Here is a 26,561-nt window from a genome sequence, read left to right as displayed (position 1 = left end):
GGGTTTCTGGATTCTGGGTTTTGTGGTCCCCAAAACGCACAAGAAAGCAATAAACTAGAGAAGTGTCCTGGTTTCAGCTGGGATGGAGTTAATTTTCTTCCTAGTAGCTCATATAGTGATGTGTTTTGGGTTTAGACTGAGAGTAACGTGGCTTTTATGGCCTTAAATGCTTCCAGTCTGTGTAATATTGGGATAGAATCATCATTTGGGTTTTGCTAGTGCTGTGATGCAGGGAAGGAAATGAAGACAGCTACAGACGTATGAAGAGCCCAAACCTTGGCTCCTCACAAGGCTAACAAGGCAGATGGTAAATACAGAGAGATGAGGGGGAGCTTGCATCTTTCTTCCACCTGTGCTAGGTATCTCTGTGTAATCAGCTGCGAAGTTATAGGAGGGACATTTGCTGTGGGGCTGATAGAAAGTGCACTGATAGAAAGCGAAGGCATGACCATGATCTTTGCAGATACCCACATCCTCAGTCCAGAAGGTCCTTCAGAGAAGTTCTGATGAGCCATGGATGGTGCTTTTTCTCGCAGGAGATGCACTTTGCTGCCTCAGAAAGTGCTGTCTTTTCTTCCCTCAGCAGTGTGTTTTCTCACTGCCTCAGCTAAACCAAGCAGTTCTTCAGTTCTTTTGCAAGTGACTATCTGCTGAGCACCTCTATGTGTCAGTGTGCAACCCATGGAAAGCAAAACTCCATAGTTTTGCCCTTCTTGGTACTTAGATTCTTGATCAAGTTAATTGCCAGACTATGGACCTGATACGTTCAAACCTCTGATCTGGATTGTTTAAAACCAGGATCATTCGTGTCTCTATCCTGCATGGAGAGAGTGCTGCAAAAAGGCAGAAGTGGCCAAGTCTCACCCTAAGACCTTCTCTTATGCACGTATGTCTACTTATGTACTGAAGCTGCTTTATGAACTTCTATCTCCCCGCCTGGAAATAACTAAGCAGACAACCCAACAGCTCAGATGTAAGGACCCAAGTTCTTGATCATGAGCAGGGTTTGGCAGCAGAGGCAAACCAAGCAGACTCATTCACAGAGATGCTGTGTGGAGCTGCCGGGGTACAGCCTGTGGGTGTGTGATGAATGCTCAATAATTAAGCTGATTCTGGGCACGTTGATTATCATTTCAGAGAGACATGGAACATCCTGCAAATGCTTACATGAACATCTGATTCCTTGGGCATGTGTGTGTGTGTGTGTATGGGAAGGAAGGGGAAGCAGCCTGACAAGTGCTTTGAGAGTAAGAATAAGTAGGTGCTGTTGCATCTGTGACTTGGATCTGGTTTTTAACCCAGCAGGGCAAACCACAGGAGTTTGTACATTTATAATCCCCCTTTCTGTCTCTGTCAGCCACAGTGAATGACTTGTTAGCATGAAGATATTGCTCTTTTGGTTCACCCAAAAGATTCTATCAATGCAGATAGGAGCCAAGTGGACTTGGGACCCCCTTGCTGAGCATCTGTTACCCTTTTTACCGTGATAGCACTGCCACAGGAGCAGTTTTTCTTAGGGTGCTATCCAGGTCCTACTGTAGTCTGTGGAGTCCTTGGTAAAAGCTTAGGACTTTAAGCTGCAAGCTTTAGCAGTGTGGCTGCTGGAAAAGAGGTTTGAACCTGAAGCAGAGAGTTGCACCTCTTCCCACCCCCAAAATCTCAGAGCTATTTGGTTCTGGGACTTTGGTGGGGACGTAACAGTTATTTAGACTATCAGAGCCCTGGTTTAGTACCTGACAGGTTTGGAAAATGTCAAACAGGAGAGACAGAAAACAAGAAAATGGAAATAAGTATACCTGAGAAGGATCTATTTCATATGGTGGTAGGATGCGCCACAAACATGGAAGGCTTGCCCTGATGCACCGCAAGTCCAGTTGCTCTTGCTCTGTGGGGCTGATGCAGTTGATGCCCTGATATCCCACCTGGCCCTGATCTTTAGGGCCATTACATACAGCAGAATGCAACGGCATTACTTATTACACCTTTTCCCCACGCTATTCAGCAGGCCCCTTGCTGTGTCAGGTCCTGCAGACAGGGCATCCAAACCCCGGCACGCTTCCGCACTGCCTCTTCAAGCTCTGGGCTGCCCCTGTGTCCTTGCACAGGGAATTAGTGCTAAGGCAAGGAGGAAACCAATTGCCTCCAGGCATTTTTCATCAGCCTGCTCGATTCATACAGAGCTCCTGCCCTTGCAGATGATGCAGACAGGCAGGGGAGCAGACGTGGGGTGAATGTGTGTGACAGGGGTGGGGAGCAGCAGCTCCACACAGTGCTCTCTGCTTAATTGGCTTCCCCCCATTCCCACTGTATTCATCACCCCCCTGTGCATGCTGCCCAGGGCTCATTTCGAGTAGCTTTGCGGGTGAGGAGGACAGGGAGCAGCACAGGACTGGGTCACTTCCCAGAGCCACAGGTCCCTTTATCTGCCTCCCCGGCTCCACCAGGGCTCTTCTCACCAGTCCCTCTTCGATGCTCTCTAATGGAGGAGGAGGTGAGCATGAAATGGACTGCTAAAACCTATGAATATTTCAGAGGAAAAAGTCAAGGGACTCCATTAAATCCTCTTCAGTCTCTGCAAATGGAGCTGGGGGGGCGGGTGTGCTGGCTAATGAGAAACTCCAGTGCCGTGCGACCGCATGATGCTTTCCCTCTTGCACCGTCCCCATAGAGCTACCCAGCACTGCTGACGTCCTCACCTTCCCCAGAGAAGCCCAAACAACTCCACTGTCAGCCGTGGCTTCTGCTGCTGCAGAATATTCACCACTCAGCTTATTCCAGTTGTAGTCAAAGGTACCTCTTCCCACTGTCACACACTGGGAAGAGGTATCTCTAAGCTCAGCAGCCCTTTGGCTGGCTTTTAACCCACTGGCCTCCTATAGCAGCCCATCATCTACCAGCACTCTGTTTACCAGCATCCCTCCCAGCTCACCCGACATGTCCTCCCAGCCCCTTACCAAGCCCCCATCCTCAAGGCGGCTCTTACCCTGCTGTCAGCAAACAGCTACATCAGCGGCAGCTTTCAGAGCAACAGCCAGACAGAGCCTGACAGCCCCATATGTTTCAGCAGAGACAGTTCCTCCCTCTAATGGGCCCAGAGGAGCGTGGCTTTCAAAGGATTCGGCGTGGAAGTGACAGGCTGGAAAGCCTTATTAATGGGCTCTCTGCCGGTGAGGGGCTGGGAGGCAGAGTGGCAACAGCCCGCGGCACCCTTGTCCCAGCCAGCCTCCCACCACAGCCTGTGCATCTTCCTCGCCCTCCCCTTGGACATGAGACAGGGTGGTGATGCCCCTGCGTCTACTGCTTTTTCCTGGGGACCAGTCAGGGTGCGAGGTCTCTATGAGCTCTTCATCACACTCTGCTCTCCCAGCCCCGACTCCCAGACGTGCCCTGTGGGGTGTCTGGCACTAGGTTTGGCTGTCATGCATGGAGAGGTGGCTGCGGGTGGCAACCCATGGCTTAAATCTCCTCTTTCTTTGCTCTCCTTTTGGTCAGGAAGCCAACGTGCCAGTGCTCAGAAACTGCTCAACCATTTGCTGGGTGCTGGTGTTCAATCAGTAACTGTCTTTTGGTCTATAAGTGGCTTCTGTATCATCTCTCACAAGGCTGCTCCTCACGGATTTCTTCTCTATGGCTTCCACATCCAAAGCCATCAGCGTCTCCCCTGTCAGACACCAACACCCGCTTAGGCCACCATTAAATCTGGCAGTTTCTTAGCTTTGGCTGTTTTGTTTCTAAAAGTCGTTCAGGTCTGTCTCAAAATGAAAGAGACCCCAGAAGGAAAGCCTCAGACCCTGGGCAAACACAAGGAAGAAGATTCCGCCCCACAGCACCAGCACTGAATTCATCCCTGCACTTAAACATGAGCTGCTGCACAGCCAGGACTTGAATGAGGCTCATTGAAACTTAAACCACAGACTGACCGTGGGTAGATAAATGGCCAAGGATGGGCACACAGATAGAGGGGGTAAATTGAATCTTCTCCATTAGACCTTTTCTCTAATGAGAGGAACTGGTTTTCCCCCCCGGGTCAGGGTCCTGAGGATGGCCACAAAACCCTTCCGAAGACGACTGTTTCAAGACAAAAACCCCATAATCATGGGCTCAGTAGAGAGAGACGTCACCAGCAGTTTTCAGTTCACCCCAATTAGCCCATCCTTGTTATCTAGCCAGTGATGACCTGTACCACCCCTCCTCTCTCCCACCACAGATCATCTTGGCTTAGCATCCTCCCATTGCTCCCAAAGTGCTAATTACATTTTGCTGATAACTTGCTTAATCAGCTACCATAATTAAATTAAGCACGAAGCAGCACCTTTCTACCTGTACCCAGCTTGTTGTTTGGGTTGTAGGCTGGTGCATTTACAGAGGCTGAAGTACCCCAAGCCTGTTTCTGCAGCTATGGCACTCTCTTGTACAAACCACTACCTCTTAGCTACAGTGAGCAGTGCTCCTCTGAGAGAAATAAGCTTTTACTTCTTTGCCTCCCTTATTACTCATGTTCACCATTCCACGCTGAGCTAAATGAAATTTATTTCCTCTTTAATAAACAAGAGGCCCTACATGGAGAAAAAATAATATCATTTTTAATAAACAAAAGGGATCTTAGGTACAGAAGTGTGTCATTTCCTTTGTCTGGCTTTTTCTGCTCATCTTCAGAGGGCAGCAGCCCCTGTCAGACTGGATGCCAGCTCTGCATACAATGGTAAAACAGGGCAAAGTGTAGGAGATTAGGAGACCATCAATGCCTATTACAGGGTGTTTCATGCTGGGTAATGGATAGCAGGCTTAGAAGTTAGAGTGTGAGAAACACTGACCCCAGCAGAGCAGTGAAGCTGGCAAGTCTGCTGTCAAAAACCAGGAAAACCTGAAGTTCCCGTTGTGTTTTCCCCAAGGAGAGGGGGCCTCCCCCAGCCCAGTGTGGGCTAAGCCAAGGGACCACCATGGGAATCAGAAGCCCATCACTCACATCTGACAGAGTGATCAATCATCAGTGCAGCCCATGGGTGCGAGCAGCAGTGTGAAGGGAGTTCACGTGAGCAGAGAGGCAATGGGGGGTCAGACACCCAGGGTGAGCCACGGGTCATTTTGTACAACTCAGTGTATTCCCAGCTCACAGTGGCAGGAGCGTGACACTGGAAATCACACACCAGGAGCTTGGTTTTGTGGCTGCTTAGAAAGCCTTGGCAGAGATTTACATTGGGCTGGGTGTTTCAGCATGCCACGGGACAACTGTTCAGCCTCCTGGCCCCCCTCTGCTGCATAGGAATAAGAGTGCAAGGCAGCCTGGCTACCCCAACACAGCCATTTAGTAGGACGGAGGCCCCTGGCTGGTCCCTTTACAGGTGCTTTGCCTCACTGAAGCACAGCCAGCCTGCCAGGGTTCCAGCCCTTCAATCCAGCAACGCGGCTAATTGAAACCACTTGATTTTTGAATGCTAACTACTTGTTTGCACACAAGCTGGAGTCCACGCCTCTTCTGGAGGAGCCACGGGGCAACTGATGATTACCCGCAAGAATACAGCCATCTAATTGTGTCATTTTCATTTGTAAATTGGCACTTTGTCCACAGCCCATGTGAGGTGCCGGGGTCTGCTCTGTTTCCCAAGCAGCTCCTTGGAGCCTCATCAGGAATTTTCCTGGGCCCTTGCTAAGCCAGCTGCTGTATTTCAGAAATGAGTGGCAAGTGATTGCTAAATAGTGGTTGCAAAGCTTCCTGGGATGAATAGATGTGATAAAATGGCTTGATTTCAGCTCAGCTCTTGAGCTGCTGATAGATACAGCGCAGCGTCAAGTCAGCAGCCGAGCACAGCTTGGGCAGCAATTGCTGCGCTGTTTGTATTCCATTGCAGTCGGCACCAAGTTGATACTGAGGGTAAATGGTGGGATTTCTTAGGTACTGAAATATATGTTTCCTATCTCAAATATTTCTGGAGTTCCCCAGTGAACTACTGAAGCTTTCAACCCAATGAGGAGTTGGATAGCTTTAGATACACTTGCACAAGGTGTTTTTCCTTAAACAAGTTGAGTGCTTTACTGAATGGGGACCCACTCACCATTGCTACATCCAAGCAGATTCCCTTCCTTGGAACATCCCAGCATCTTGCTGTGGACATTTGGCAGATACATGGTGCCGAAGCACAGCTTTCCCTGGTTCGGTCTTTCCTGGGTCAAGAGCATCTGTGGTGATGTATGTTACTTATGACACAAATACCTAGTACTTTTGCATGGAGAGACCACGTCAGGCCTGTGTCTTCTACCTCAGTGGATATTTAACAACAGTAAAAACACACCAGGCGTTTTACTTCACCCTTTCATTCTAACATAGCTTTTCGCCCAGACAGAATAAGTAAAAAGTATTTCTTTCTACAGTAATGGGACTTCTAAGTGGAAACTATTTCTTCCCACAGTAATAGGACTTGAATGAGAAGGTCAAGGGAGAAGGGAATGAGGCTATTTTGTAAAAGCACTGAAATACAATACAAGGGAGAAACTTCTATTCCAAGAGCAAATAACTGCACACAACTACACGTATCTATAAGTGAGAGACTTTATTTGAACCAATTTTTCAGATACAGACATCTGTATTATTCTCACTTCTCGGGAATGTTTTCTGCTCATTTTTGAAGCTTGCAACCTTAGGACAATATTCAGGACATATGTGTACATTAGATCTCTGCAGATGGACACACTCATAATGCACAAGTACAATGAGTGAGAGACTCTTTCCAGATCCTCACACAAGAGCATCGGAAATGGGCCGCTCTAATCGTCAAGTTCTGCTCTTATATTAGCTTCCGGACACGTCACAGTTCTTGATACTCTCTAGGCTGTAGCCACCTTCTTCAGGCCCCGATTTACTACTGTGTTACTTCAGCTGTATGCCAGTGTAACTCCTCAAAATAGGGCTTAGGTGATGCACAGGGATGTGTTTCATTCATTGGGAACAGGCATGAGCAGAAAAAACAAGCTATTGGATGAACGGTTCACCTAGGATTTTATTTTGTGAGAGTAGTCTAGGTCTCAGGCTGGGATCTTAGTTTGGAAGTGACCAGTGGTTCTGGGTGTGTAATACATGAATCTGGATGTTCAGAGTATAGAGGGGACCTATAGATTGGGCCCCAGCGAGGTGTCTCTCAAGTTGGGCACTCCAGATGTGAGCCACTGGGGTCACTATAGCCTGTTCTGCAAATCTCGACCTTCACCTCTTCTTCCAAGTATTGCTCAACAGAGGAATGTAGTAATAAAGCATTGTAGGTAAGAATGCAGGCTCGCACATGACCTGAGATCAACACCCTGAAGAATGGATAGAGGGTAGCGCTTTCAGGACCACCTAAATGACACATGGTCTTCAGTTCCATTTTGGCCTGAGAACCCAGATTGGCTGCAGAGAGGAGTCTGGACATCCTTCAGCATCTGGGCCTTAGGAGCTTATGTCTCTTCGAAAGTGAAACACGTGCTCTCAATTGCCCATGTCACTTAGGTTATTCTGAAAACTGTACCCTATATACATATAGGTAGATAAGGGGCAGACTTTCACAGGCACAAGTGGCAGTTAGACATGTAACTCCCATTGATTTTGTTTTCCCCCTCGGGGACCTGGAAAATCCCCCCCCCCCCCCCCGAGGAGTTGAATCCTCCTCTCGCCTTCTTTTCACACCAGATTAACGCCACTGATTCCAGTGGAGCGACTCCTGAGTTACCCCGGTGTGAGCGAGAGGAGAACCAGTCCTGAGGTGCTCTAAATATCCAGTGAAAGTGCTAATGTGGCAATGCAGAAAAGCAGGGAATCTGAGCACAGGCCTGGAAGAGGACCCACCAACAACAACCCCCTCGTCGCTGAGCTGCAGGTGACCACCAAGAGGACATCTTTTAGCCAAGAGGGGCCACAAAAACATTCATTCAGACCCTTCCCTCTACCTCTGCAAACCACAGCCGTGCTGTTTGCTTCCTAAGACACCTATGACAAAAACCAGACCTTCAGTACAAAAAGCCTCACGTGCTACTTTGCCATTCAGAGACCTCAGAAAACTCAGAAATCACTCCCGTGGGGAGCTTGGGATGAACTCCCTCTTTCATTTTATCTTCTTTCCTGTCTTCCTAAACCCTTCTCCTCCAGTCATGGCCATTTCTTTCATTTCGAGTAACACGTTCCCCAAGTGACAGCGTTTACGTTGTCACTATCGGTGAGCTCCTTCTTGCTAAGGCTTCTCACGGGGCTGCATTAAGGGTTGGGGTTGGAAAACACTGGGTCTGAAGGGATCTCAGCAGGATGCCCTTCCCCTCCCTTTGGAATGTGGCTCACGGTGGAGCATCCTGGCTGATGCAACTATTGCAAGGGTTGTGGGTTTGTGCACGCTACCAATGCAGACAGTCTGGGGATGCCACAAGCGTTGCAAAGCAGACTGAATTCATGCAAATGATCTACTGCATTGATGGGGGGTGTTAGGTTGGGGTTTTTTACACTTCTCCAAGGCTTAGTCTAGATGAGGTGAAATGTCAAGAGCTGGCCTACAGCTGGTATGAGCATTCAGGATAGATGTGGATCACAAGCATATCTTAGTACAGGGGCATGGAAAAAGCCTCCCTTGGACTCTGAATTTCCACAGCACTGTACATGAGGTCAGGCACCATATTCCCAGCGTGAGTCATTCTGACATGCCCTTCCCTCTCCAGGTATAAAATAACAACTACGGAGCAAAGCTATCCTCTTCAGGGAGAGAGGATTAGATATACACTCCCTGGGGAATTCGTGTTGGTTGTTGCATCAGGAGCTGTAGGAAAGCTCCAGCTACCCTGCTGGATACTCTCTGCTCCTCTCTTTACTTCTGGGACCTCCTGCCTCTCGTGCTGCTCTCAGCTCACTTGATATCCTGCTAGAAAAATCGTTCCTCAAATACCCCTGTTCTCCTTCCAGTTTCCATCCCATGCTACATTCTTTATACTGTTTCCTTTTAGCCTTTTAAAACCTGGCTGAAGAGGCAACTCAAGGAAATCCAAATGCTTTTCTCTGCTCCCTTCCTGTACCCTGAAGACAGCCCAGCTTCCTATACAAATCTCGTTTATTACACATTAAACCAGTGCCTGCTCAAGGCAGGGTTTGTCTGTGTGCTCTCTCTCACGCTCTCTTTGCCCTGACTCTCTGGCAGGATCAGGACACGGCACAATAAGAAAGATAGGGAGGTGCTTGGTTACAGCTAGTAATTTTAAACTGGAACCAAGGGAGAGGAATTACTATTGAGATTATTTAGGTTTGCAGTTGGTAACCACATACCCCGTTCTCATTGTGGGGGAAAAAGACCAAAACACAAACCCCAACCCTTTGTTCTCTAAGCAACACGGCAAAGTATGTTGTTACGAACGGTGACAAAACATGCGCGATGCCCTAACCGTCAGCCAAGGGGGAGGCAACATGCGACATACACAGATAAAATATCCCCGGGGAGAGACAAGTGTTTCTGGTTTTTGAGGAGGGAGGAAGGCCTATGTCCAGGAAGACTATGAGAGGCAGTTTTCCTTATAAAGCTAAAAATAGTAAAGTGGAGGCAAGATGAGAAGTTCTGGGTCTGAAGTGAGAAGAGCAGGGAGACCACGCGGCCTTTGCAGAAACAGGCAAGACTGCCCTTATAAGAAAACTCTTGTGAATAGTCATGACAGGATATGAGGCTAAACAAAAACCGTGCTCCCTCCTTCCTGCCTCCTCCCAAACACCTCTCCCACGGATGCTGAGAGCTGGACTTCAGTTCTCTCGACTCGATGCTAGAGACACGAGGTGTCTGCAGCGACCGAGCTGGGCTTGGGCACCTCGTGTGCTATGAACAGCAAACATACTTTACACCTCTCCTCCCTACACCTCATCCCCGTGTCCATCAGAGCGCTCTCCCTCCCCAAACACCATCCACCCCCCTGCCACCTCTGCAGCAGAAACGGGCAGGGGGGTGAGACCTGACATACGGTCCAAGCAGTGCCTGATGTCCGCGCTACATTTGCTGAATTGAGGTCAGGCTGGAAGGTGTCTCAGGGTTTACCACCCATCATGACATGGGAATATTAGCATATATATCGTTTATGAAGTATGACACAATACCTATCTGTCAGTCAGCCCATCTTTCTACCTATTTAGTCTGTCTAATCTACTTTAGCTAGCTACGTTTCACTATCTCTATCAATCATCTATTGCTCCATATTAGCTAATTTCTTCCTGTCTCTCTCTCATCTTTTTCACTCTAATCTTTCTTACTCTAGCTATACTCCCCTCTCTCTCCCTATCATCCATCTATCCACTCGAAAATCTTCCCCCCCTCCTCTCTGTAATCCCTGTTTTTAAAAATCTCTGTCCAATCTCTCTCCCACTCTCTCTTTCCCTCTCTTTTTAAAAGTCCTCCCTCTCTCCCTCTCTCTTATTTCTACACAGCACCAGGAAGCACACGGAAATGAATCCTGATGCTTTTTGATGGCACTTCCAGTGAGCGGTCTATGTTCAAACTGATCATCTCTGAGGAGACACCGTTCATCTTTTCTCCCTATTTCCAACAAAGAGATGGAGAAGAACAAACAAGTAGGGCAGCAAAAGGCAACCAGTCCTCTGAAGGCCACAGGGCTGCCACTCCAAGCATCAACCACCAAAGGGATGTTGGGGCTGTCAGCAGACCCATCTTTTTGGTGTTACTGCTGTGAGGCCAATTTAGTGGTGGCCCTGCAGCATCGTATGGCAATCCTTGCCAGTGTGGCCAGGAAACCAATGTGGGAAAGCACACGATAATAATCCGGGCAGTGAAAGAGCAAAAAGCTTTCATAAAAGCCCAGTTATTATTGAATATATTTTAACTGCTCACCCTGGCAGCTCATAAACAGAGCAGCAGACCCCAATGGCTGTCAGTCCTCCATCAGGACAGGCTGGGTCTAATGGGTGTCCACTTGGTGTGCAGCAGGGAACATCCCGCACCCCATGGAAAGCAGTAGTGGTGCTCTGCCTGCACCATGCTTTTAGCTGGCTGCAGAGGAAGGCCATGAACGACAGCTAAGAGCCATGGCCTCTGGGTGAACCATCCCACCTTTCTCCAGGGAGCAGGAATGAGGTATTTCTCAAAGTGCCATTGGCTGGCTCTTACACCACCAGACCTTGTCCTGCCCACTATTGGCTATTTATTCAATGCATTGGCCCAATTTATTATGCCAAACAGAACACTTTTGGAGGGCTACGCTATGCTATTCAACTCCAGCCCAATGGGGCGAGCATCAACCTATCTGCCAGGGGAAGCTCAGGCCTCAGGTCCCTATCCCCTCATGGCCCTTAGTGCATCCTTTGGCAGGGGTTGGACCTTCAGCATGGACCAAAGCTGGTCCCTCTGCTGGCTCATCCCTCCAAGGTCACCATGGTTCTCCAAATCAGGGCTTAGAGGTCTCCTAGAAGGCTGCTTATTCAGTTCCTTCCTAAAACTGACTTTGCTACTTTCGTTATTCATGTCAGTTGATGCTAAGGCCTCACTCCAAATCCAAGCCCGCTTCCCTTAAAATTCCCTTCAGTAGTGCCAAGGGAGAGCGGTTGGTCACTGACCAGTGGCCAAGGAGCACAGTGGGGCCAGGCAGAAGTGGCCCACCAAAGCCTGCAGGCCAGCAGGGCGTACGGCAGCATAGAAATGCGACACGGTGGTGTTAATTATCATTATTCTCATTTATTATCATTATTGTTCAGTTTGAAAAAGGAGCCTGGAGCCAAGCATTACGCTAGTTGGCACATCATTGCTTATTTTGTTGTTGTTGTTCTAGTTCTGAAAACAAACTGGGGTTTTAGTATTATTTGTTTGGTTGGATTTGGTCTTTTTTTCGTTCATTCCATCGCCTTGAAAAAGGAAGAAAAGGATTTTTATTCTTTCTTTTTTTTTTTCTTTTTTCTTTTTCCCCCCTCTTTTGTTTTAACTCACTCGGTAAAGTCTGGACTCCTCGGATGAACGGAACATTGCACACACACACACACACACTTGGAGAAGAGAGGGAGAGGAGAGGAAAGAGAGAAAGAGAGGGAGCGCTCGCGGTGGGCAGACAGACACACGCACGCGCCAGGTCAAGGAACTCTGATACAGTGCAAGAATTTTCCCAAAATGATTGGATCATCATTACCAAAAAACTCGCCATAACAACACCAAGGAACAAAGAAATGTTTAAGCCACACTGTTTGACTGGGATTTTTCCTGCCTTTTTTTTTTTTTTCATTTTTGTTTTTTTTTTTTTGTTCTTTTTTTCTTTTTTCTCTTTTTTCTTTAAATGTTTGCCACACAGAGAGAAAAAGGGTTTCCAGTGGGAATGGGAAAGGGATGGACAGGCTCACGGATGTGAGCGGGAAGGGGGGAAGATCGAGATTGGGGTGGGAAGGAAGGATAGAGGATAGGGGGAGGGAGGGAGGGGCAATGGGGAGTCATTTCTTAATGTTCAGGCATTTTCTTGGTCCGCCTTGCTCTCTTCTTCTTTCACCTCTTCCTGCTGGGCACTTTCAGTAGGTTTGGTTTCTTCTACAGCATCTAGTGGGGAAAGAGATGGTCCAGGGTTAGTCAGCCGTGATCTAGAGCATCCTGCATGTGCACACAGCCATTGCATGATGGACTGCATGGCTTCAGGCTTGTCTCTCCCCAGTGACCCATGTCTCAAAGTCCCTGGCATTCCTGCTGCATGGAAAGAACGTGCCAGGGTTCAGGCCAGCAGGCGAGTGCGTAGCTCCCACAAAACCCCTCCAGCCCCATCAGAAAGCATGTGTAACTGCCTAGCTCGCTGCTGATGTGGCAAGCAACCACCATTCATTTCATCTGGTGCACTGATGAGGCTCTTGGCTAACCAGCTAGATCATACACCTTTTTACTGCACCCACTGACTGAGCCAGCCTCTGTTGAATCGTTGCCCTGAATTACCACTACAGATATTCCCAGCCAAGACTTAAAGTGAAAACTCTACACACACTTGAAGCTTTCAAGACCCAAAGGGAAACAATATATAACCTGTAACTTGGACTTCTCTGACACTGAACAGACATCTAGACAAATGTCTCTAGCCTTCAAGCATGGGAGACTTCATATGAGAGGTTGTCACATCTCTCCAGTTTTCTGGGCTCTCCTTCTGAAGGCAGAGCTGCCCCCAGGGGAAGTAATGAGTGCAGCTGGAGGCTGAGTCTGTCTGTCAATCAGACACCTTGTCCTGGCACACTGTTCACATGAGGATTTAAAATGAAGGCTAGGAACAATCCCACAACAATGAACTAGACAGAGGATCAGAACCAGAGCGAAGGCAGTTTGGAAGAAGGCAAACGAAAGGAGCAGCCCTCAAGCTGGAGTGATCTTACTGCTGGGTTCATCCAGCCTGAGACACTGAACTGCAGCAGGATGGATTTGTCTTTGAGATCCTGCTGACCAGCAATCATCATCTTTAGATCAGGGTACACGAACGTGTTGCTGGGTCTCTTTCAGAAACCCTGCTAAGGTCTATGCACCCTGTGGATTGCTTTTTACAGAAGGTGATAGTTCACCCAGGGCTGCAGGGCTTTAAGGTGGAATAATGCACAAGGGTCTTAGTGCACTGCAGTGGCTGGTCTGCTCCATCACCATCTCTCCCCATTTCTCACTGACATCCCCTCCTGCACACACCGTAGGAGTGGGACTGACCATGGAGAGGCCGAGCAAGCAGCATCACTCCAGACTTGGGCTAAAAAAGAGGGAAAAGAAACAAGTGCTGAAGGGCTGGGGGGTGTGGGACAGACCACAAGATTGCTACGCCACATACCTCAATGCTGCCATTCACCATACCTCCACAGCATCGCTGTATCTCCAGTGGTCATTCAGAGAGGACTGTGGGTCCCTGGCATCTCTGATGGGCTATCAGATCATGTTATACCAGCAAATGAAATGGGCCAGGGACTGCTTTCTGGCCCTGCGGCCAGCTGGCACCACACAGCTCATGTCCATATGGCTAAACCCTCTTACTCTCCAGAGCAGGGTGGCAGTGTCTGGGGCAAAGCTAGTTGGTGTATTCAAAATCACACCATGGCCCACGCTGTCAGCTTAACAATACGGATGTTCACAAGCCAATGTTTAGTTTGTGAGGATTAGCATCCTCACATCCACGTTTAGCATTAGTGAGGATGCGAACTGGGATGTGAAACTTTCCTTACTGACACCATTTACGCGTTTTGGCCTGGTCCATTCGATGCCATCAGATGGCAGACTTGTATTTCCTTCCAACATTGGCAGTAGATGCTGCATTCCTGCTTCCTTCTCCCCCTCAGCTCTTTAGCCTATCTTTTAAATATGCTCCCAGGCACCACTTCCATATGGATCACCTTTAAGATGTGTCTAACTTCCTATTCTGAATCATCTTCATTAAAGGTTCTGCCTCTGGACCTTCAAATACTTCTTGTCCTAGTAAACTCTGATGGTTGATTTTTCCTAAAGGAAAAAGTCTGTGGGAACATTCCCATTGCCTGAGCTCCTGCAGCTGCAGCCCCCTGTCAACAAAAACATCTGTGGACTTTCTTTCCCTTGACACTGAATACCTAAACAGAATGCTACTCCTCCTGTGGCTGTATGGATGTATGAATGGACTCCTTCTGTACAGCTACAACCATGAATCGGACAAAACAGGCTACTGATTAAAATAGGGTACAAGTATCCTTGCAAGGCAAAAGCAGGCCAACTTGCCTAGTTTTGTTATTTTCCTGAATGACTTGATCACAGTCCACTGGGGAGGGAGCAGAATCCTTTTAATCCTGCTCTTCTCCAAGGCATTTATAGCAGGGGACACATTGAATTATGAAGCTGAGAGTAGAATCCCAATGCATGACCATCTACCCCTACATTTAAGCCAAAACACTATTGTTAGGCAGCAGCAAAGCAGGCTTTGCTGTAATGCTCTGATATTGCTAGCAGGGCAGAATTTCTGCCTTTTTCTGCACATAAACGCAGAGCAAATGCGAGATGAATGAGAGAGCAACAAAGGAACTTCAGGGACACAAGCCCTTATTTTATATTTAAGTATGTTTAAAATTTGGTGTCTTCCTACTGAAAATACGCACAGATTTTAGCTGACAGTCCCACAACCTCCTCAGGACAGCACAACAGAAGGGCCTGTAATGCAGGGATGGGCACAGGGAGGTCCTGCGTACCTGCTGTGATACTGAGTACTTTATCCAATACATTCAAACCTCTAAGCCACACAGATGCCCCCATCACATCACTACCTGAAAGCAAGGTCCCGCTCCTACAGTGGTAGGCTTTTGACAACTGTCCTAGCGAGATGGGCAGGAAATCTGGTTGCATTCAACATGGGGGTCTGGCAACCTCACTGACATGGGGTAGCTCATGATGTTTCCCGTGTTGTTCCTGCTCTTAGGATAATCAGGCAGGCTGGAACACAATTTTCTGCCATGGTTTGTTCCCTGGCGGCTCACCACAGGGGCAAATCTAATTCCAGGCAGTGCCCGTGGCGCCTAGACATCCCTGGCTGGCAGAGGGTCCCTCGCTGCCTGCATTGCTCCTCTCTGGGGAGCAGTTAGTGGGAGGCAGATAACTCTGCTTGAAGCAGCCCAGAGACTGCACTGATTTCTGCCATGGCATGGCTGAAATAGCCTGGGCTGACTCCGAGGTCATGGAGCAGCAGAAAGGATTTAAAGTCACTTCATCACATATTCAAGTCAACAGAGAGGAATCATACAAACCAGATGCTGGACACATGGCAACCTAGAGCACATTTTCACAGCTGTAAATGTCCTGGATATAAACAAGATACATACAAACCTTTTTGAATAGGAATTATCACAGAAAATTCAGCCAGCCACTCTCCCTCTCTTTTTTCCTTGCATGCTGTGGAAGCAATAAGGGGAAATAAGGGGAAGCAATAAGGGGAAATACCCTATGCTACACCCTGCTAAGCTATGTCATATTTCCTAGCAGCTTTAACAACATTTCATTGATCTTTGAGATGAGGGAAAAGAAAGCAACCCAGTGTTATTGTGCAGTAATGAACTTCACCAAGAAGTAATATCACAAAGTATAAAAAATTCAGCACAATAAATAAAGTTCAAGCTGTGGCACCGCTAAACCACAGCAGTGAAAAGAGGATTTTTCTCTGTGTGATGGAAGCGATGTAGCAGAACCCTACTGACATCAGGACCAGGTTCTGATTCAGGAGGAGAGGAGAGACAGTTTATGTGATGCTCACTCTTCACCAGTTTGTTTGATACAGGCTATTTCTGCATCATGTTCTCTGGGGTTTTCTCCAACCTAGTTTTCAGTGTCTCAGCAAAGGAGGGCAAGGTATCCCTAGGGAGATGAGTAGATTGCTATCCTGGGGATTCCATACATCAGAGAGGATATTTCTGACATTGCTTTTTACCCAACACTGGTCTTGATTTTCCCCTTCCTGAACTCTGGGCTCTTGCATCCGTTGGTTTGTAGTGGACAGATACAGTTACATAGACAGGACTGCACAGGCTTTGGCATTTTACATCCACTTTGCACTTTGTTGGAATAGGTGTGAAAAGGTTGAGGAACAAAAGCATTTCACCCTGGGTGGCCAAATTGCCACCTCTCTAAAGCTGCCTCCCTTGTGAACATGGCAGCACAGTGAAATCTCCCCCTGCAAGATCAGAGTCCCCTGTGTGCGCTTGCAATGGAGAGAACAAGCAGGAGGGAGTGAATTATTGCTTAAGATGGACCCAAACTGGGGCAGCTCTGAGATGCACATGGAGAGACGATGAAATGGGAAAGTTGGAGTGGATGGACGTCTCACCTAAGCAGAGATATGTCCAGTTGATCTTCTCACCCTCTGCTCCCTTCCTAAGTAGGGGAAATAAACATGGTATTTCTAGGACTCTATTAACCTGACCTATTCATATGCCTGCTTTAGGACAAGAAGAGTTGCAGAGCCTGGAAACCCCTACATCTTTAACAAGCCAAGGTGGAGCCATCCACGTTTGTTCTGGAGCATTCCAGCCACAGAGCAAAAAGAAGGGCCCAAACTCCCAAAATGAGAACACAACCTGTGCATGCACGGAGGAAACAGAACAGGAGGGGAGGCTGAGCTGTAATATGAGGCAAAAGAAGTTTGAGGGGCCAAAATGAAATCTGTCTTGAAAGATAAGGCAGGAACAGCTAGGTCAAATAACTAAAAAACCCCAAACTCACCCAAAACAAGACCAACAAGAAAACCCACCTAGTTTGTGCTTGCAGTCATCATCCTCACAGTTGTTTTAATGCACATCAGTCATCACTTGCACTGTTACTGGTTATTCTAGACCCATTGTGTCCCCCCCAGACACAGCTTTGAGGTTTTAATTCATTTGGCAGCTTTGCCTTTTGTTCCGGTCTTTTGAAGTCCCTGCTGCAGTCCAAATTATCCTATAGCATGGGATAATTCTGCCTAAGAGACAGGCATCTGTGAGCCAAACTGCCACCATCTCACTTCAATCCAGCACCCTGGATGAGGCAGCCAAGTTGAGAAACCTTTCGGGCAGCCTCAGACAGACCTTAAGCTGTGGCTGCAGAATTGCCAAAGCAATACAGCTGCGTGGTGGGAGAGGTTGAAGGATGTTTGCTTCCCAGCTGAAGGGTCAGAGACACGTTTTGTACCTGCAGCTTTAACTGGTACTTGCAAGAGAACTGCCTTGCGCATGAAAAACAATATGGAAGTGAACTATAGATCCCTGCTGAAACAGGGTCTTAAGAGAGCTCCTGCCCCTCAGCACTCCATTTATTTCCTGGAAAGGGTGAGACTCATGTCTGTGAACCCTGCTGGGGAGCAAACGCCTTGAACATATGCAGCTCTGGTTGCTGTGAAGCTGAAGCAGGCACGCAAGCAGCAGCTTTGCTGGATGGTGGTACTTCCAGCTGCCTTTGCCTATGCTGTGCTCTAATGGCTGAGCGTGCAGGCTCGTCTCCAAGGCTCTCCACTGCCCTACATTAGTGAAATTAGGTTGAGTGGATTTCCGGGTAAAACACTGTCTCTTGGGACCTGCCCAGCTCCCGTCTGACTTGCCAAGATTAATTAAATCAGAGCAGACATCAGCTTATGACCATAGTAGCAACAACGTCTCTGCTGATCATTTCTTTTGTGGCTGGTGGCTTGGGTTTTGTTTTCCTTTTTGTCTCCGTTCCGCTGCAGATCTTTAAATTACCATGGCTGATGCCAAGAGAAGAGAAATTGCACAACACTGGGATTCTGCTACAGATGCAGGGATTTTGCTTTTGCTGCTTTCCCACTGTTTGCATAATTATTGCTAATATTGATTGTGCAGCCACAACTCTCCCATGCCTTCATGCTAAAGTATTGCCCACATATATTCAGCTGCTGATCTTTCTTTAGCATTTGTCATGCTCACTCCTTTCTCCCTCTGTCCTTTGCCAACTACAGCTCGGTCAGAGAAGGAACTGCAAACCTGTGCCTCGTCTGGTCTCCTCTTTGCTCCCAAATATTAATCTGGGTTTTCCCGCCCTGCTATAAGCAGAGCTCGTCTGCCCCAGAGATGACTTCATTCAGAGACATTTTTTGGAGGGTAAGGAGCACTGGAGGGTCCCATTTAAAATCCCTGACCCGAGACTCTCCTAGTTATAATGACATTTGGATCCAGATTTGGATCCAAGCTTCACAGCTTGATTCATCTGTCTCAATCCATCTGTCCTTCTAGCCAGCCAGAAGCCAGTTCCAGGCAGACGATGGTAGGTCTGAGACTGCTGAAATGAGATGCACTTCAGGTTCAGAGCTGTTGCTTACACAGTCCTCTTCCTGATCCAAGTTAGCCCATTGCAGTCTGCCCTATGACGCATCATATGCAGTGCTAAAATCCTACGCCCTCCCCACTCGTTGCTTCTCAAAACTGGCAGCTTTATGCTGGCCCAGCAAAACACTGAGAAACGAAGGATTTGTGTATTTCAGGTGAGGGGCTGTGTCTGGTCCAGGGGACTGCCTTGCATCCCCCCTCACTTGCTGCATACCCTTGGCAAACCCTGCAACAAGGTGGTGGGGAGAGATGTCCCCACTGCAAGCAGCAGGCAGGAGGTCCAGGGAAGATGCCCAACAACTACTGGAAAGAAGCAGGCAAAGAAGCCTGTTGAGGTTACAATAAAGAGGTGGATACAGCCACAATATATGGTAGTTTGGGCCTCCTGTTCCTGGATTGCCTCATCTTTGTTTCAGTGCCAACCTCAGTTGCTGTAGCAGAGAGGAAAAAAAGCAACTTCTGCCAGTCCCATGGCTGGTGACTCTGGTCCAAGCTTGGACTGCTGCCTCTCTTACTGATCCTGCTAACCCCTCAGAGGACAGCCAGCCCCAGTTCTGTCGCCCCAGCTACCTTTGCGCTTTGTCAAGCTGAAGAGCCAGTGGCTTAGGGATTTCCTCTCCCTCTCCTCCTGCCCCATGCCTTTCTTCCCCCAGCATCACCACAGAACTCCCTGCATCCTGCATCGGCATCCGTGTGTGCAGTGGATGGAAAGGGAGGGAGTGGTGGGAGAGATGCTCAGGGTGCGTGGCGCCGGGGAGGGGGTGCCGGGGGGAGACAGGCTCGTAGCTCCATTGCAAAGCATCTTTCACGGTGTCTAGACACCAGCTGCCGGGTTGCCAGGGAAACTCCCCAACTTTGGCTGATGGGAGGGAGCAGGGAGGTCTCCAGAGAAATGGGAATGGTGGAGGAAGAGTGTGGAGAGAGAAGAATGAGGATGTTTCTTGTGAAGGTGAGGTGTTAACCCTGTTACAGCTGCATCTGCAAAGAGTTTTGCTTCCTGCAGAATGGGAAACAAACGGCTCTCCATCTTTCTTCCACTGCTGTTTCCTTCCCACACCTATGGATGCAGCCAGACCTGAAGGCTGAGATAAATGGCATGCCAGCCACTGGCTGGTCATTTATTCCTGCCTATTACCACTGCTGTTGGCCCAAAATTCCTGCGTACAGTACCTATAACTGGGAAATTGCAATCCATTTAGGGCTGGAAGAAGCCTACCAGAGTGGTTAGGTTTTCAGACAGTGAGATCTCCTCTAACAATGCCTCTCTCTTGGCCACCATCGCTACAAGAAATGCACCATCACTACAAGCTGCATACAAGAAATGCAGCTCAGGGAGGACAGGGTGCTCCCAACTGGCAGCAGTGTCATCTGTCATGGTATTTCCATGGGGATGCTTTGTTGCACCAGAAAGTGGTAGGCAAGGGGCAGGCTGTGTAGTACGGTGGCCAAAGGCGAGGTAAAAGAGCCCCCTCTGGGATGAGGATGCTTTGGCGGCAGATGTTTCTCACTGGTATTGAGTGGCCTCCTGCTAACCATGTCAAAGGTGCTGACCTCGACAGACTCCTACCAAGGCTCTACAGTCTTTATAGCCAGGAAGCTTGAAGTGGAAAAATGGGAAGTGACTTGTGCAGGGTCTCCCCAGCCATGAGCTGGGGTCAGAGCTGCTCTGATTCACAATCAGTTGCTCACTGCCCTGCTGGAGCAGAAAGGCTCCCTTTGGGAGAGGTTCCAAGCTACCAGCCTCTTCACCTCCCCAGTACGGGTGAACCAGAGCCAAAGATGCCTCTGCAGACACTCAGAGCACAGTTCTTCATTGTCCACTGCTTGACTTTCCAGCAGGGTAGTGTACTGGTCTTTTTGGATACAATATCCAGATTGTGCTGGATATATAAGATAAAACAGGATAGAATATCCAGATCATACCTTTATGATGAACCCAGACCTTTGTGAACATCAAAAGCTGTCTCCATTGTGACCTTCCCGAACTGTTACAGGTGGCCAGCAATGTGAGTATTTATCTGGTCTTTGTCTCCACAACAACGGCCTACCTCACAATCATGGAGGGATTTTATCCTTGTGGCATCCCAGTGAAGAAAGCAAAGGCTTTTTATCTGCATTTTAGATGTCATACTGAGCAAAGTAGGAAGACCTGGGCTGTGGTCACACAAAAGCCTGTGGTGTACCCAGGAGGCTGAGTCGCCTTGACTTTTCATTCCAGCATCTCAAACCAGCCACTCTGCACACAGAAATTCCATGAAGTCCAGCAACCTCAGCAATACCCCCTCCTCCTCCCCAACCATCACAGGATGACAGGTAGAAGAAAACCATTCATTTCGTCACCAAGGAAAACCTAAGAAGAAATAACCCACAAGTTGTTCTTCACTCTTCTCCCCTGCCCCTGTTGATTTCACACAGGACCTGCAGACCAGAAAGGGTACTCTTCGAATTCCTTAAATACCTTGTGGTTAGAACAGCTTGAATATAGAGGTTTTTACTTGCTTCCAGCTGTGGAATGTAACAGTTGGCAGCTGCTCTTGGCATATGCATTAGAAAACAGGATGTCTCCATCTCATGCGACAACATTCTTTCGTGTCACCCATCTTTTCCCATTTTTGCTGGGTTGAGTTCTGGAGGATGGTTTAGAAACAGAGAGCATTTGAGGGGACAGAAGAACAAGGTCTTTATAAGACACATCCATTTATTCTTTAGCCTTTTAAGGGTGGCTGCCCTGTGAGATCACGGGAGAAATCAGAGGAAAGATAAGAAGAGATGGAAATACCTCGAGTAGATCATGACGAGGAGAGAAAAATGCAGCCTTATTGAAGTGACTGATAGTGATTCCTGTACAGCCAGGACATTTCTAGCAAAGTAATTAGCTCAGGGAGTGAAGATTACAGCACTTTGGGGATGAGGGTTTGGATTTGGAGAGGCCTGGCAGATGCACAGAGAATAGCACAGCAAGTGACAGAAGTCTGATAGACAGATCGGATCCTCAGAGGTCTGCCCATCTTCCAGCCTGGCAATTGTGGTAGGATCAGTAGGGAGATAAAAATGAACCCAAAGCCATGGCAGACTGCTGGCATTCACACACTGCTGATCCTGAAATAAAGAGGGTTACGGAGAGGAAGGAAACATGCAGAGTGCTAGAGCCTTTGGGTTCTCCATCTACAGCTCCCACTTCATCACACAGGACCAGCTCTGAGGCTGCTCCCCTCCCTTGCACTGGCAAAGTTGGCCAGGGAGAAGAGGCCAGGGGAGGAAATCTTCCCTAATTGCAGCAAAAAGGTGTAGGAATTCCGTCAGTGCATCCAGGATTGATGCACTGCTCCTCCTTTTGTACTCCTCCCCCTTCAGATGGCGGTGGCAGGAAAACAAATTGCTGCAGCCCTTACTACATACCTCCCTTCCCCCAGCCCAAAAGACATGTGCCATTCATAAGCTGCCTGACTGCTGGTCTCCATTATTAAAGCCTAGAAGGCTGATAAATTGGGGATTCATGGAGCCTGCAAGCCTCCAACAACCAGATTGCCATGGAAACCAGAGGCAGCCTCCATCTCCAGCAGAAATGATATTGATCTAGCTGAAGGCAGGGAATTACAATCAAAGAGGAGATATAAAATGTCTCTTCTCCTTTCCCTTTTCCATCCTCCCGTTCTGTGTTTAAATGGAGGAGAAATTTCATTTAGAGAACATTTGTTTCTGTCCATCATCACGCACCGAGGCTCTGTGAATTGGATGGTAAAGTAAATCGAGTGCCTGTTGTCAGGCCTTCTGCAGCCATCTTGTTGATAACTGTCTCCAGCAGTTGAAACATCAACACCACCAGCTCTTTGCACCAAAGATACTACTACTATTTCCCATACACACAGCTGGAGTGCACACACATAGATCCCAATGTGTTTTGTGCAAAGTGAGCGCTGAAACACAGCTGCTGCTCCATAGGAGGCAGTTCAGGCTTAATGCTGTACCCACTGAAGCTCCTGGGAGCCTTTGCTTTTCGTTTTGACAGGAGGAGGTCATCATACATCTTATGACAGATCAGACATAAGGAAGAGGCATTCTGAACTATGAATGCTTGTGGGGAAATGCCCACAACAGGGAGTGGCATTGCCTCCCATGGACCAATTGCTCCATGGAGCAACCCTGCCCAAATTCTCCTCTCTGGGACTGCTTCATCACAGCCCTCCAGGGATGGCAAGATGAGGAGTTACAGCACCCATCCTGCAAAACTTTTTGGGCAGCTGGACACTTTCCCCAGTTCATACTGCAAAGGCCAGATCTTCCTTGGTCTGTCGCCTCATCCCTTGGATGCCCATGAGAAAGCCTCAGAGTTGGAGATGAAAAGCCACAGCTTGACTTAAGGTGGGAGGTGAGACTGCACAGTTACCCCTTCCACCGCAAGGAACCTCTGTGACCAGAGGTGTGGTGATGCTTGTCCAGGAAGTGCTCAGCCTTTGGGAAAAGGAGGGCATAAGACAGCTCTGCTTCAGAGAGCTGAGCTGCACAGTGGGAAGGAAGGAGGGAGTTGCCTGGAAAACCCTCCATTAGTGCTCTCGTTGCCAATGGCACGGTCTTCCTTGTGAAAGTAATTCTGATTTTGATTCAAATCTGGGATTTAGTTATGTATTTATTTATTAAATCCCAAACTTCTCCCAGTTTTAGAGGCCGTTTCCAGCCCCTGAACTTGCCCAGTGCTGTGCCAAGCAAGCTGGTGTGGCTGTCCCACAGCAGCCATCTCGGTTTCATTGGCTTTTCACAATGACAATTCAATCAGGCCGGTAATGAATTTGACCTTGACATGAGGGCACCAGGCAGGTTAGCTGCAAATGCTGGGGACACCTCATAGGGGTGCAGCAAGGCAGTCCCATGCCCCGTGCAGAGCTGGCCATGTCATGGGGGCATGAAGCCACGTTGCATCGCCTAACACCCTCGAGCAGCAGGTATGGCCAGGTTGTCAATGGCAGAGTCAAAACTCCTCAATACTGCCCATTAGGGTGGAAAAAAATACCTTTATGGGGTGCTGAGAGAGCCTTTTGCTGAGCTAGCCTACAGGTTGCCCAGAGAGGTGATGGATGCTCCATCCCTGGAGACATTCAAGGCCAGGCTGGATGTGGTTCTGGGCAACCTGGTCTAATTGAAGATGTCCCTGCTCATTGCAGGGGTTGAACTAGATGTCCTCTGAAGGTCCCTTCCAACTCAAACTATTCTATGATTCTATGATTATTTGATAGTGGCTGTCACAGAAGAGGGCCTTATCTAAGGCATGAACCCACCAGGCTCTATCTGCTCTGCAATTGCACTGAGGCACAGGAAGTGGCACCACACCATTCCGTATTCATGTTGTCTCCCCTGATTTTGTCGTCATGTCGTCCTCCATCTGATTTTGTTTGCTATTAAGGTCCTTGGCTTGGGTCTTGCCTGCTGGTCGCAGAGCAATGTCACGAGATATCCACATGAACGAACATGTCTCTTCCTCTCCTGCTGGAGCTGTTCCACTTTCATAAATCATTAAATATGCATTGGGCCAGAGGAAAAACATTGACTCTGTAGACCAGTGGTGAGGGCAGTCATCTGGAATGGGGGAGACCAAACTCCACATTCCAGCTCCAGCAAGTAATAAATAATTCATACAAAGTGGAACAGCTTCAGCAGGAGGGATCAGGGGAGACTTTGTCCAGCAGCTCAATGGTTTGCTTGCAAAGCTCATTGTACTTCAGCTTCCTAAGGTAAGGCATGGGTCCATTTTGTCTTCTGGCTCACTCAGGAGTACCTGACCCTCATGTGCTAAGTACTCTAAAAGCTGGCAAAGGTTTCTCTTACTACTTTAATCTACAAACCCCATCATTCCTCGTACAGGTACATGATGTTTGGGTTTGACAAATTCAAAGGCTCTTTAATGAAAGAGAGAGTTTCACAGAAATATTCTAGCTGAGCAGGACTCAGAAGCCCTGTATGGAGGTGGTCTGAACTGCAACTAGGCTGGACTCCTCTGGTAGGAACACGTGTACATGTTTTGCTAGAAATGAGGACAAGAAGTAGTTGCATGCTACATCAGTTAGGAAGAGCTGGAATTTTCTCACTGATGTGAAAATCAGTGACTCTATCCATCTTTCTCAGTCATTTGGCTTCAGCCATGAAGAAGGTTTCTAGCTTGAGGCACAAAGAAACGTTTTCTGTCTCATTTTGTGTCTATTGAGTGCAGCGAACAGTGCTGGCTTAGGATCTCTTGAGACCAAGCTCTGCTGTTCATTCAGAGAAGTGGTGCTGCTCAGCAGCAGTGCTGTGCATTTCTTCCCCCTGCCTTCCTGCTGGGCTTCGGGTGTGCTTGGGAGAGGTTGTGTCATGGACAACAGGTCAAGTTCAGTCCCAGTGCCTGGTACCATGTTTGGCCACACTGGTAAGTCTTCCAGCAAAGGCCTGGCACTAGTGCTGGGATGAGTTTGTGCAACGAGTATCTTCATCCCCAAAGATAAGCTTAAAGGCATGTGCCAAAACTGTTTACACTACTGAAGGATCTCTCAAAAACCCACCAGTGCCACTGACTTGTAAACCTGCAGCACACTGCATGTCATAGAATCATGGAATCATGGAATGCTTTGGGTTGGAAGGGACCTTAAAGCTCATCCAGTTCCAACCCTCTGCCATGGGCAAGCACACCTTCCAATGGACCAGGTTGCTCCAAGCCCCTGTGTCCAACCTGGCCTTGAACACTGCCAGGAATGGGGCAGCCACAGCTTCTCTGGGCACCCTGTGCCAGTGCCTCAGCACCCTCACAGGGAAGAACTTCTGCCTAATGTCTGATCTATAGCTGTACCCCGGGACGGATGTAGGACTGAGGTGTGATACCGGGTCAGGAGATGTAGGTGATGGTCGTGCCTGCTCACTGACTGGCAATAAAGAATTTACTTCCTTTCACTCTGTTTTCATCATCTGGATCCCTGGTGTACCAGCTGAATGTAGACAAAGGGCCAGACAGAAGTGTTGCAGGTATCAATTGTAGCAGCTCTACTGAAGATAACCTTAGAGCAGACCCTTGTGAATGCAGAAGATTTCCATCCCTTCTGACCACAAGGGAAAGCAAAAGACCAATATTACAATATTGCACTGAGTCCTTCCCAGGGAAACATACAGACCATTCGTGAGCAGGTCAAAGATGAGGACCACAGACCTCTTCGATTCACACATCTTTCTGAAGTGCAGCAGGGCAGGCTCCAGCCCGGGGCTTGGTCTCCGGTGGCATAGCCCTTGTTTCAGCACTGATGACTGAATTGCTTATGACACTGATGCTGAAATCACAGGTGAAATCCTAGCCTTACCTAAATTGCTGAGGCTTAAATTTCAACTAGAGGGCAAGCATTGCCTCCAAGCAGGCTGTAAAAGAGGGGAGGAGGAAGGGGAGCTTGGAAGAGAAATTCTGGAATAGGTAACACAGGATGTCTAAGGTGGAATACATACCCTTTCATATCTAAGCCCACACTCAGTTAGAGGATGTAATCTTACCTAAAATCTTGGCAGTTATGGGGTTAGTCCACATGAACTTGCATTCACACCTCCCTCTTAGAGGCCTGTGTCATTTCCAAACCAATGGGTCCCCAAAGCTTTTAAGAACAAAGCAAAGGGTTTTTTTAAAGTACTTCCCCCAACTTTAAAATACTTTTACTTTGTTCCATGCTCCATCTCTCCAAATGGTTATCAAGTGAGGTCTTTGAATCATCTTTCACAGCTGCTAAGATGGTTCTGCCAAAGCCAGCAGCACTGGGGAATGCTCCTGCAGGCTGGTCACAGCTCTCGTTCCTGCCCTCCCATC

The 26,561-nt window shown here is 48.2% G+C and overlaps 1 protein-coding gene across 1 annotated transcript in view; it reads right to left on the bottom strand.

The window, feature by feature from the left end:
* Positions 1-6,531: 6,531 nt before the first annotated feature.
* GAP43 (growth associated protein 43) overlaps positions 6,532-26,561 on the bottom strand; it is a 57,487-nt gene continuing 37,457 nt past the window's right edge. Inside the window, exon 3 of the mRNA XM_030471453.1 lies at positions 6,532-12,515. Within this exon, the coding sequence (XP_030327313.1) occupies positions 12,427-12,515 (89 nt within the window). The 3' untranslated portion in view covers positions 6,532-12,426. The remainder of the gene's footprint in view (positions 12,516-26,561) is intronic.

The sequence above is a fragment of the Strigops habroptila genome, chromosome 2, assembly GCF_004027225.2.
Source record: "Strigops habroptila isolate Jane chromosome 2, bStrHab1.2.pri, whole genome shotgun sequence".
Taxonomy (NCBI): domain Eukaryota; kingdom Metazoa; phylum Chordata; class Aves; order Psittaciformes; family Psittacidae; genus Strigops; species Strigops habroptila.
The sequence above is the reverse complement of the archived record's forward strand: the minus strand, read 5'-3'. Positions and strand labels throughout refer to the sequence as shown.